At 44.0% G+C, this 13,205-nt stretch overlaps 1 protein-coding gene across 1 annotated transcript in view; it reads right to left on the bottom strand.

Moving 5' to 3' along the window:
• Positions 1-10,853: 10,853 nt before the first annotated feature.
• APCDD1 (adenomatosis polyposis coli down-regulated 1) overlaps positions 10,854-13,205 on the bottom strand; it is a 29,110-nt gene continuing 26,758 nt past the window's right edge. Inside the window, exon 5 of the mRNA XM_010584802.1 lies at positions 10,854-11,933. Within this exon, the coding sequence (XP_010583104.1) occupies positions 11,485-11,933 (449 nt within the window). The 3' untranslated portion in view covers positions 10,854-11,484. The remainder of the gene's footprint in view (positions 11,934-13,205) is intronic.

Below are 13,205 nucleotides of genomic sequence, written 5' to 3'. Positions count from 1 at the left end.
TCTTTTTGAATGCACCTTGCATACATTTAAGAAGAATTGCTGATTTTGACAGGGCTGCATAAGCAGAGGTAGTGATGGTGTCGTCACCTTCATTTATTTGCCCTTTAAGTGACAAATGGCTATGTAGAAGTGAGATCATGTGCAAAAGCAAAATAATTGATTCATTTGTCTGGTTTTCTCATTACTGGTAGATGGTAAGGTCAGTGCCTGTTCCTCATTTGCTGGGACAAGGGTTTATGTGTTTGTGTGGTGAACTGGATCTGGAAACAGCTCTGGATGAAATATCTTGTTTCATCCCCTGCAAATTATGTTTTAACTAAATCGTGGTATAAGTATCTCTCACCATACTAGAGTGCCATTTTATTTAAGCTTGGTACCAGTTTAAGTAACGTCAGTAGTAACGACTGCCAGCAGGTTATTTAATCCCTGTTTATACACTAGCTACTTCTGTTGCTGGCGGTGGCAGAATGCTGTTCTTCCCCTCCCTCTTCTTTAGAAAAGATTTAAAAGGTGCTATGGTATCCAGGCACAGAGGTGTGAGACAGCTGCTATTATAGTTAAGCAGTCTGAGTTTGGACACTTGAAATAAATGAAAAATTAATTGAAAGATGACCGAAATATTTATTCTTACCTTTTAAGCTTTTGTATAAGAAAAAAAGCCTTGTGAGTTGTTTTGGTTTTTTTAAAGTTAGTCGGTTCATCATCCAAGTTCTGCAAAAAAAAAGATAAAAAAATGGGTGTAGTCTGGGAGTAATCCAGGATGTTCTTGAAAGTTTTTACTAACGCTGGTGTAGGTTCATGTGCATAGGTGAATTCAGAGAGATTGTCAATGATGATCAGTATCTAGGCTGTTCTCAGAGTGGGTAGTAATAAAACAGCAATCTTTGTGACTGTTTCAGCCTGCCTTCTAAGGATGGCTTATCCTGGCTTTAGAGATGGGGAACCTGAGGCCCAAGTGTTGGGACAAATGATTGGGAGGGAAGGGATGGTTTAGGCACAGCCCCTGTTTCTAGCACACGCTCCATCCTGTTTCTCATCAAGCCTTCTTTGAGCCTTGTCCAAGTCTTCTTTTTGTTGGATTTCCAAAATGCTGCTTCATGTTGCTTGGAGATCTGTCATAGGCTTTTAAAGCACCTTCCTAAGGACTTGGCTGTTGCCTTGTCTGTTAAACAGATAGAAAACATGGCTGTTAGGTGTGTAACAGTGGATTGTGCTCACTGGGTTTATAATGCCTAAAGACAGTGGGGGGAGGGGAAGCTGCTAAACATTTGGGCATGTTGTGTTTGTAGTCTTGGAACATAAAAGTGTGTCTGTATAGCAAAAAAACTTCTGTGGAGCCAACGTGGTTTGTACTTTTCAAGTAAAAGTAAACAGTCCTAAATCTGTACAACTACCCTGTTAGTGCTGGTATATATTGCTCTACCCATGGGAGTGGCGAAATATTTTTCCATTGCTGCTTTGATAGTCCAATACAGATTGTACAGACAGCTAAGCTATGATTTTCAGAGGCACTTCTTCAGAAGAGCCAAGCACTTATTTTTGTTTAAAAACCTAAACATGTTTGACTCCTGCAAGAAGAGGTGCTCCAGCAATAGCAGACTCTTACAGAGGTTAAATCCACTGATGTGTTTTCACTCAAAATTAGTAAATGCTTTGCTGTTATTACTGCTTTTCAGACTGCAGTACACGTCTGCACTGGTATGAGAGCTGGTTTGAGGAATATTAATAATGAGAATTGAGTATCTTCGTTATGAAGATGGTGCTCTGTTTCTTAATGGTTGAGAGGCATTGCTTTAAATCATTATGCAGGACAGCCTAGTTTATAGAACTGTATTTTGGAAAGGCTTAGGAGGAAGGTCTACAGAAAACAAAACTTGAACCCTGGGTCAAAGAGAGAGACAGCCCTCTAGAGCTATAATTAGAGGTACTAAAGAGTGCAGCTTTGATAATGGAGTGGTTCATAGAAGGTGGGAGCTGATGCAGTGGGTAATTTTCCTTGATTGCCTTAATCACCTCAGGTTAGTTTAAAATTTTGAAATTATAAATATGAGACACCTGTCCCACATCTCAGGAGTGGTTGGTGTCAAGTGAAGAAAAAAGGAGTATGGTAGGAAGAGGCGGTCATGAGAAGAGCAAGACAGACTGCTTTAGAAGTGGCTTTGGTAATGGCTTTGTCTTCCCAGGACAGCTGGGCTGTCTGTACGTCCTGCCTTCTCCCCAGCGGCTGTGGCCTTCTCCAGGAATGGGAATTTCTCTCCAACCTCAGGGTGTAAAGCCTCAAACATGGTGACCGGCCTTGTAAACAGGAGAATGCCAGGAGAAGGATTTTCATTGTATTCACGCTCAGGATTGTCTAACCTCGGATTTCCAATGCAGCCTTCAACTTCATGGCACTGCTTTCCAACTTCACTGTCTTGCATAATACCTTGAAATACTTTAGCCCTTGGGCCTCTCATTTCATGTCCCAGCTTCAAGAAAATCAGAACAGATTGCTTTCCTGATTAGGTGAAATTACCTCTTCATCCTGCCTCCACAGGAACCAGATTACAATGGCAAAGGAAGGTCAGCGTATTTGTGGAAAAACTTCTTAAAGAGACGTTTATGTGATTGCAGCATCTTTGTGCTGCTTTTCCCTGTGTGAATTTGAAATCTAATTCAAGCCACCTTTGATAGAGGGGTTGATGTTTCACAGGTACCAGCTACCTCCAGTTACAGGAAAATCAGAGCTGCGATGAGACATGTAAATTGGTGCTCCCATCCAGGGCAAGTCCACACAGTGAGCTGGAAGGATACCCGTCCCGCTTCCTGCTGTGTGACCAGTTAGTGCTGGTGTGCTTGCCAAGCTGTCAGCATGGGCATTAGAGCAAACAGCCCGGCAGCGGCCAGTGGTAGTCCAACACTTGTCAGCAATGTGGGTGAGAGATGAGCATGTTGCAAGGGAGCCGGTTAGCAGGTACGGTAGGGGAAAACTCAAGCCATCACCAGGGTAAGCTGATGAGGGGGAGCAGAGCTTGATCTACCCAGGGGCAGGAAGGAGGTGGTACAAGAAACTGCTAAATAGCAGGGTGAGAAATGCTAAAAGTTGGAGAAAGTATAACCCTGCATGTATGCATCCTCACTTCTTTGTCTGCTCTGCTCAGACACTTAGAAGCACTAATGATTCAATGATAGTGTGTCCAGAGAACGGCAACGAAGCTGGTGAGGGGCCTGGAGCACAAGTCTTATGAGGAGTGGCTGAGGGAACTGGGGCTGTTTAGCCTGGAGAAAAGGAGGCTGAGGGGAGACCTTATCGCTCTCTACAGCTACCTGAAAGGAGGTTGTGGAGGTGGGAGTTGGTCTCTTCTCCCAAGTAACAAGCGATAGGACGAGAGGAAATGGCCTCAAGTTGCACCAGGTGAGGTTTAGATTGGATATTGGGAAAAATTCCTTCACAGAAAGGGCTATCAAACATTGGAACAGGCTGCCCAGGGAAGTGGTTGAGTCACCATCCCTGGAGGTATTTAAAAGATGTGTCGATGTGTGCTTAGGGACATGTTTTAGTGGTGGACTTGGCAGCGTTAGCTTCATGGTTGGACTTGACGATCATGAAGGTCTTTTCCAGCCTAAATGATTCTGGGATTGCAAATGGATGGGAGAAGGAGTCTGATGTTCAGAGTAGCCGTAACTGAGCTCAAAGCTTCTCTTAGACCACTGATTTTTTAAAAAAAATGCTAATTGTGATTTTATAAGTTCACTTCTAGAGGTATGTAGAAGTTGCATTTGTAGAACTAGAGGCATAGAAATGAAGCAACTAATCAAAAGCAAACATTTTCAGCAATGTGACCAGTGGCATGTGGACAGGGGCCTCCTGATCCCCCTGGCTGCTGCTGTGAGAGTGCAGCAGAGAAAGAGCAATGCGTGACCCGGGTCCTCCGGCGCTCTGCACACAGCGTGGCTCCTTAGGTGAGCCACATAAACATTAATTCCCCCGTGGGCAGGCATAATAATAGCGTTATGCAAAACCACTGTGTGTGTCTGTGTACATTCATATTTATCTGTGAACACCGATCTTTCTGGGGTGCCTGTATGCTAACAGGTAAACTGGTGGTTACAGTGGGCTGAGTTGCTATAGGACTTTACATTGTATCTTATGTTTGTAATTGCTTCAGTTGCCTCTAACCCACTTTACTCCTTTAACTACTCCCACTTTTTGAGTTACTTTAAAATTGCTAATTTTGAAGGCGACTGGGTGCAGAAACACTTCCTTCATTCTTGCCAAATGGGAGCCATCTTGTCCAGCTCCCCCCCCAAATACACCCTGAGCCTCTGCAAGTATTAATTTGAGACCTTCAGAGAGAAACAGGAGGCTTAAGCAGGAGGATGCTGACACAAGGTGAATTTCCAACATCCAGAAGTGTTTGCTACTGCTTTTGTGAAGTGCAAAGATACCAGCTGCCAATGCAAAAGCATTTTTAGATTTAAGAAATTTAAATTTAGATCTATAGAAATTAAGATATTTTTATAGGAAGTCCTTCCCTGTCTTATGCCTGATGGCCTTGAAGTCCTGTATGTTCCCTTTTGTGTAGCTATACATTGATTGTTGTCTCCTAGTCCTGTTTGGAATCATGGAAGCTAAAACATTCGCTCTTATAACAGTGTGAGCCAATAATAATCTAAGATTTAAAATTATTGATAGAGTGTCAAAATTTAGTAATTGTTTTTTGCATATATAGTATATTGGAGAGTTTATGTAGCTCTTAGAACAGTTTTAGTGAATATGTGATACTCCTCATTAAAAATTTTGGTAATTCCATGAATTAAATACTTGCATATGAGCTGTGTGTATATATATATCATTACAATTTTCAGTTGCTGTTTATATGTACATTTTTGGACAGATAGGAGGAGTACATTGAAGCAGTGCAAGGCTTACAGTTTAGTAATAATATTTTCCTTCTAGTATTAATTTAAAACATGCAGAAGTGGTTGTTACAGCTTAGACCGTGGAACCATTTCCCCAGTATCCCTTAGGGAGTGTGGAGAAGGGATTCCTGCAGTGCGTACTGTATCGGTTCGAAAAGTTTTGCCCTGATCATATGGCACTGGGCATGCAGGAGGGGCTGCAGCAAAGGCCACAGGGGCAAAGCTTCATTCTGGCATTTCTTAATTCTGGAAAGTGTAACTCGGACTTCTTCTGAGTGTAGTTCCCATGATGGTCTTTTATCGCTACCGCTCACACCGATGCTGTGCTCCTCTGGTGAGGAGAGCACGTCACGTGGAAGGAAATTGCCGTCTCAGCCTGCTCCTCAGGCAAGACTTGTCAAATGTCTTTAAAAGATGTGTGTATGTTTTATTTTCTGTATGCTAAAACCATGGGCTCAGTAGAGAATCTGGCTTGAGGACAAACAGGCCTTTCCTGTTCACTTGCCCAGGCTCTGCTGATCCCTCCTGTCTTTCATGGGAGGCGATGGTGTCCCCTCTTACCTTGCCTCCCCTCCGCTCCATGGTTACTGCTCCGCCCTCTCACCAGCTCTGAATTAATTGCTGGGACCAGACCAAGGGACAGCTTGCCTAGCTGCTGCCGCCCTGGGGAGTGGGGACTGAGCCTCGGAACGCTGGTCCCGGGGGGCAGCTGGCAGGGGGAGCCTTGCTCTGCTGGCTGGCAAAGTCTGTGTGGCCCCACCCTGCCCCGCCCTGCCAGCCCCGCCCCACCAAGCTGCCACTGCCCACTCCCACCTGTGAGCTCCGCTTGATGGCTCAGCTGGGTGGCCGAATGCTTGGGAATTTGTCTGCCTCTTGTCTGTGGCGTTGAAACTGTCAATTGTGTTTGCTGGACGGCAGGGTCGTTGCCAGCAGTGCCTTCTGTAGGGCAGCTGATGGAGCTGATGTCTCCGTATTTATTGCTTTCGTTATCTTTGGGGGTCTTCAGGCTACTGTTTGGTGCTAAGAGAAAAGTGATCCAGTAGTTGGGCGTTCCTTTAAAGAAATTCGTAAGGCATGTGTCTGTCTAGCAAGCATCTGTCCTCTGGGTGAAAGTACGGAGGTCTGATCCTGGGATTTTTTTTGTGGATGGAATCACAGAATTCAGCAGAGTTAATCTAGGAGAGCTAACAAGGCCTAACAACTTCAAGCATAAACTTTTTTCCCAAGCCTTTTTCATTTCTTTATTTGCAGACAGCACTATCCCGTGCAGCTTGCTTTCTCATTTTCCAACAGGCTGTCTTGGAAATGGCAGCAGACAAGGACTGACGTGCTGGGAAAAGGATGTTGGGAATTGTGTCTGCCTGCTTTGAGGCAGCGACCACAGGCAATTCCCATTACCAGAAGACATGTAGGAATTAATTATTGTCCTTGGGGCTTGGTAGTGCCATAGCTAGATTCCATCTGATGGACTGGTCCTACAGCCCGGAGCAGACTTATGAAGAAGAATGGGTGGGGGAAAAGGTGCCCGGGAAATAATTGCTCAGGCCAACAGCACTGTTTCCTTAGCTGTTGAGGGTACTTGCAGTTTGATTCCTTACAGCCATGTTTCTGCCTGATTCAGCAGTGGAGTGGAAATTTCGTTCCTTATTATTATTTATTGCTGGCAGGAAATGGCAGTTAAAAAAATAAAGTGATTGCACTAGAGGAGAAGACTAGAAGGAAAAAAATTCTTGGCAAATACTTGTAGTAAGAGTACGGCAGATTATGGAAACTATAAAATTCAGAATGAGTGGTGCTGGGTTTTATTACCTAGCCTTCCCTGTTGTGACAGGAGTGAGTAGAATCTATTTATGCCTGAATTCATCCGTACCCACCACTTTGTGTGGAAGGGAGGCCACTTCTTCACAGGCTGTGGCTACTGCATTCAGAGTACCTTGTAATTTAGGGCATGCTTCCTGGAAACCGAGCTCATCTTCCAGGGATTTCCTGAGTCAGTTCTGAAAACTCAGACATTGGTCAACTCCAAAGCTCTTGGTGGTGGTGGAAGTCTCACTGACTGCATTTCACCTCTTCTTTCTGTGCACAAGTGAGGCAGGAGTGAAACGGCACAACACTGAAGAAAGATGTTTTTGTTATCCTGTGGCTTGCTTTCCTTTCTCAGTTTGTTTCAGGTTTTTCTTCCTTTTTAAGAAAAGTGTCCTTTCTCACCCCTCCTGCTCCCTCGCCCAGGTTGTAGCCCTTAAAGCGAGTGAGATGCAATAGCAGAGCGGTAATGCTGGTTTGCTTACATCTTTTATGAAAAACATTTGGTTTCTGTTGAACGACACCCTTTGTCCCGACACAGCTGCTCTGACCGTACTCTCCTTGCAAGCCAACACCATTGTTACTCACTGGGCGCTTCCAGCCCCATTTTATTCAGAGAACATGAAATTGTGAAATTGTGAAACCCAAATCATCCCAGCTGTACCCATCAGAGCTGTTTCTAGTGACATGTTCTCAAGCAGAAATGTTTTGCGTATAGAGTAAGCAATGAGCTTTTCTGTGCACAAGTTACGCGACAGAGGGATTTTTGGTTATCGCTTTCCAAAACATCTATCATTTTTTACAGGTGGAAAGTAAACAGAACAGAAAACTAACATGTATAGGAGGCAAAGAAATCCTTAATTTTTCAGTTAGGCTTTTTTATTTCAATCAATAGTTTAACAAGTGCTTAAACTTCCCTGGCAGTTTAATCTGGAACATAGTTGTGAAGAAAAATATCTTCTATAACTTTAAAAAAAAAAAAGGTTTTTTTTTTTTTTTTTAATCCTGCACTTTAAGCAAGCACACTCCAACTCGAGCAAGGCAGACGTTATATCTTAAAATATGGACTTCTGTTCATAGAAATGACATTCTACACCAGGGCAGCAGGCACAATATGTAAACGGTATAGAAACAGAGCAAGAACACTTGTTTTGATTTTTCTGATCCCTTTTGTCCTATTTCTTGAATAGAACCTGTTAAAACAATTTGCCCAAGAACTTCTTCAGGTTACCACTTCTGTCAGGTAGCTCCTTGAGTAGGATTGTTTCATTTTTTAAAGCTTCTGCATTTTGGTATGGGAAAAATCACTGAGTTTGTAGGTCTTCCACTGCTAAACCACTTGCGGCTTAGCTTCTTTAGCAGCCAGGGCTGCCAACACATGAGGTCAGGTTGGACAAATAAAATGAATGGAATACATTGCGTCACAAATGCATGTGGTGCTGTGCAGCGGTTAATTTAGTGCATGATGAAACCAGAAGATCAAGGAAACTTAGCTCCTCGTTCTGTGCCTGCAACCTAGGAGAAGCCTTGCAGAGAACATGGGTTGGCAAATAAACCGTGCACTCTGAAGACTTATATTTTTGTTCAACTTGACTTGTATTGGCTAACAGAAAAATAAAGAAAAAATATATAGGCACACGGAGGGAAGCTGGTGCAGCATACACTAAGAACCCAGATCATAAAATTATGTTTCTGGTCAACACTACAAATAAACTTGAGGAGTCCCCAGTCAGACCTCTTGTAATGCATTATGAAGGCCTTTTTCAAATACTTCCTTTTTAACTATCTCTAGATAATAGGAAAACAAAAAATGCAGTTCTTATACAATTTGTACATTGAGTCACATTTGCATTTAGTGTAACCGTAAGCCTTGGAAAACCTAGACATTTGCAGGTCTGTGATTCAAAACAGTTGAGACATGAATGTGCTTTTTAGAGGCAAGAACTAGACAGGTCTTTCTCTTGAAACTGTTGTAATATTTCTGACATAAGGCAATTTACAGAGGAGCCACAAAGCACTAATAAACATTGCCCTGATGAATATGGAAGATCATGCTGCGGAGCAGTTCCTCTGCTCTCTGCTTCAGTCCTGCATCACAAACGTGTGCAGATCTCAGCTGGGACCGAGTTGTGTGCGGCACTTGCATAAGGAAGGGACAGGGTCTGACAACTCCTAGCCTTTGGTATTTTTCCAGAGATAGGGCCACCTAACGTGGGAATGGTCGATGGTGGTGGAAGAAGCTTGTCTTGTGTGGCCTAAGGAATGTCACGCCATACGCATCCTCAGGAATAAAAACTAACGTGAATTCCTGCATGCCGCTAGGTCTCACACAGAAGTCAGAAACGAAGCTAGTATTTAAGGGACTTGTTTGACTGTACTAGCTCAGTACCTCAGTTGAAGATACGCCGGTGCCAGTCCGCTGAATGCAAAACTCAAGTCTAGCTAGAGAAAACCAAACTCCATCCTGGTTCCTAGCTTCTCTTTCAGAGGCGTCGTGTCTCCTTCTTGACTCTCTAGTTAAAACTGTGCTCCTGATGCCTTCCTACCAGCAACTGATCCAGAACTGACTCTTCAAGTAAGTTTGACTGTGTGGAGCAGAAAACCATCAAGAAGTGCCGATCAGAGCAGCTGTTGTTCACAGGGCTGGATTAATCATGGTGAGTTGGCTTTCAGCTCCTTCCAGCAGGCTGAAGGAGGATCTGATACGAGATGGATGGATGAACACTTTCTCTGGTGACTACTGAGCCGTCCTGAGCTCCATTCCTGACTCTTAATGAGTCTTCTCTGACTTCTCATCTGTCTGGGAAAAAAACGTGAAGATGTGATCTGACCTGGCAGTGAATCTGTGGTACTGTTCCTTCTCCTCTTCCTCCTGCTCTCTCAAAACCAGGTGAACCAATTTTGTTCCAGCTCTGAGGAAATCCACATCCAAGGCTGATACCTGCTTGGAAAAACTGCTGAGGTGGCATGGACTTTGGGAGGTAGGGAGCCTGAGCATAGCCATTTGCTGCTTGAATGGCTTTTTCCTGCTGTTTTTGCTAGCAAGGTCCATGCTGTCACTATGTTTTCGAAGAATGCTTTTGCTATAGCAGACAGTATGGAGAGTCACCTATGTAAAGCTGAAAGACCTTCATTTAAGACATACTTTTCCTGTGATGTTGAAAATAACACATTAAAGGCTTTTTTTCTCACATAGTACTGGACTGGGCAGCTAGAAGCTGCTGATACTGATGAAGAAATGCTATGACCTTACTCCTTATGTTTCTTACACAGGTTACTGCTCCTCCTGTGAGCCAAAACGCGTGTTTGTCAGTAAAAGCCACAGCCCAAATCCTGCAAGGTTAAGCTGTGCTCTCAGCTCGCTCTCCATTAAAGCAGGGGAGCACGGTTCATCTAGGAAGTTTCACCTCCTTGCTGGCCTTAAGTATCTCCCCTACTGCCTCCAGAACCTGCTCCGATTTGCATCAGTGCACACAAGGGTGTATTTGCCACTGGGGGAAACCCAAGGGTTTCCAGGGCAGGCTCTTGTTGAGCGCTGTCGGAGGGCTGTGCCTATCCGCCTTCCCGGCAGTGTCTCCCAAAGCCAAGCTGATTTACGCTCTTGAAACCATGGTACGTGCATGTCCAGCGAGGCTGCGTTTGTGCAACTCTTGCTCCTCCCTCTGGTAAGTCGGGGCCAGTCTCTCTCCCTCCCTCCCTCGGGTGGACGCGGGTCTGGTTCCAGCTGCTTTCTGCTAGGGGCCGCGGTGTGCTCGCTGCTGAAACCCTTTACTTGTTCCTGCAGGAGGTCACATCACTCAAAATACGCTCTTGGATTAGGTCACGGAACATGTTAGACCCCGCTTGCTTCTTTACTCTGCCCACCTGGCTGACACAAAATCCCAGGCACAAATACTGCACGCCGAGTACGTAAGGCCTCAGGAATAGGAAAACAAAAGGAGTCCCTGCAGCTGTGTGTCGGCAGCTTACCTGTGTGCATCCGACAGAAAAAACACTGCTGCTGCTTCTGTCTGGCTTTAAGGGGGCTTGGTTGTGACTACTCACTAGATACAAAGGGAGGCCTCGAAGCAACTGCATAGCTAAGGAAATTGAACGAGAAACTATTAAATCACTGGTTATTTTTACAACTTAATGATTGTAAAAATAGCTTAAATTACTTGGAATATTTTTTAATTGGAGGTATTAACCGTTTACCACTATCTGAACGGAGGGCTGTTGATTTGCTGTTTCTTTTTGCGTTATGAGCTGTGAGATAATGACAAGATAAATCTTTGTGGGTTTCCTCATTATATACGTATCTACATCAGAGCTGTGAAGTCAGAGGGGGAAGCTGCTATCACAGTACTGGCATGACACCGAGCCCTTCCCCAGAGCTAAATTCTGATGAGAAACGGGGTGTTGGGGAGAAGAGTACCACAACGGTAAGGTGGCAGAGACGACTGAAGCAGGATCATAATGTTCACCCCAGCAGTTAAAAAACCAAAAATAATAAAAGGGAGACCCCCCTCCCTCCCCCCAGAAGTCTGCAGTCCTAAAGTGCAATTACTTTTGTGCAGTCATGTCAGGCCAGGGATCAGACTGGATGAAGTTCAAAGCACAAACATCAAATGAGTGCCGTTCAGGATCCGAGGAGGAGGGGGGAAGTACAGAAAAGAACAACAGTTCTTAGGCATTCAAGTGCATCAAGAAAATAAATGTCCCTTTCTTTCAGAAGAAAAACAACCCCCAGTCTGGTGGAATCCTGGCTTTGTAGTCATGAAAAATATGTTTTTTTCATGTCTAGCTGAGAATGTCCCAATATGACACAGTACAAATAAACACCAAAGCAAGAGCTGGGGCGCTGGGATGTTTTTCCGGTGCCCCGCTGCTATACAGCCTTATTTTATTCTCCTCTGGTGACCCTTCAGATCTGGGTGCTGATGAAGCGCACTGAATTAAAGGCATCTGGTAGGAAGTGGCTCTCTTCTCTGGTCGGTCGGGGCTGGACCCGTCGCTTGGTCTCTGGCCATTGTACAGCAAGTACCTGCCCCGGGCATCCTGCTCCATTTTGAAGATTTCGTACTCGGTGTGAGGTAGGCGGATGCCGAGTGCGATGCAGCCGTTGGTGTGGGTGACGTCTTGCTGAACCCCAACTTGCCAGGACCCCTGTGCTCCGCACTCATTCCCGTTGAAGACATTGAGCAGCGAGGCTGTGGATATGTCCATGGGAGTGACCTTCATGTGATTCACTGTGAGAAAGGAAGAGGGGAGCTATTAGCAGAGGGACAAAAACAAAAGCAAAGACAACATGCGGATTGGGGCGTACCTGTGAAATCAGAATTGTCTCTCCTTGATCGTTCTTAAATAATTTTTCATATTGCAGGTGTGGCCAGTGAATCTATTTGCATCATTTTACGTCTTTGATTAATTGCTTCTCGCACAGAACCCCCCCCCCCCCACTCAGTTGAAGAAAACCTGATGGCCACATATCTCAGCCAGAGATTAAGCAGAGTTTTTCATAAATTCCAGACAATCCTTTACAGATAAAGCCTGGTTGGTTATATTAGGAGATGGGTAAAATTGGAAACAATAGAACTTGACTCATGTTTTATTACCATCTGTATTAATCCATAAGTAGGGCTGTTTATCATGTATTTTTCATCATTTTTTAACATCTGTTACCCTGTGAAGCTGATGAAATAATTAGTTCCAATTAGAAAATTTGGAAGGTGCCACAGCTGCACTGTCTTCCTATATTACCGGTCCTTTTTTGCATGAATTATAAAATATAGCTGAACTATAGAGATATGTTTTTTCTCATCTCTAAACAGTGGCTGCAGCTTGCAGTATCAAACATAGAAATGCTGCAGCTTCTTCAGTTCTAACCTGCCTGTATTTCAAAGGAGCTTGAGGCACACAAAGTTTTATTTTTCAGCCAAGTTTAAAAAGTTGGGAAAAGCCAAACTGAATGAGCCTATGGAAGCTGAACAGAGATTTTTCCTGGTGTGCATTTGACATCAAGAAAAGGGGATCTGAATGGATCAGTGCTGACCAAAACAGAAGCAAATAACTAGCCCTCATGCCTCCCAACACACCAAAATCCCAAATTTTCTTGCAGGTCATTTTGTAGTAAGATTTGTTGGGAGTTTTATTCTGAGGTTTTATAAACACATTCGACTCAATGGCTCTACGGTTCACATTATTTGCCCTAGCTGGTGTAAAAGGTAATTTATAGAAATTGAACCTGAAAGTTTTAGTAAAATGAAATTAGTGACCTTGATCTGTAAGGTAAGTTGGCATACCATAAACCACGAATTCAAGCAAAAACTAGATTTCATGGACCTGAGCTGGGACATGCTGCATGCAGCTCGAAAGAGCAAGTTCTGCCTCCTATGAAAATCCCAGATTAGTAAATTATTTTGTATAGTTAGATGCTTTCCTAAACTGGAGCCATGCAAGAAGCTTTGTGCTTCTCACATGGTAACTGAAATAAGGAAAAGAGCCCATAGAGCGCTTGGGGC

This window comes from Haliaeetus leucocephalus, unplaced genomic scaffold, assembly GCF_000737465.1.
Source record: "Haliaeetus leucocephalus isolate CR32 unplaced genomic scaffold, Haliaeetus_leucocephalus-4.0 Scaffold1007, whole genome shotgun sequence".
NCBI classification, from domain to species: Eukaryota; Metazoa; Chordata; class Aves; order Accipitriformes; family Accipitridae; genus Haliaeetus; species Haliaeetus leucocephalus.
This window is presented reverse-complemented; position numbering and strand designations above follow the sequence as displayed.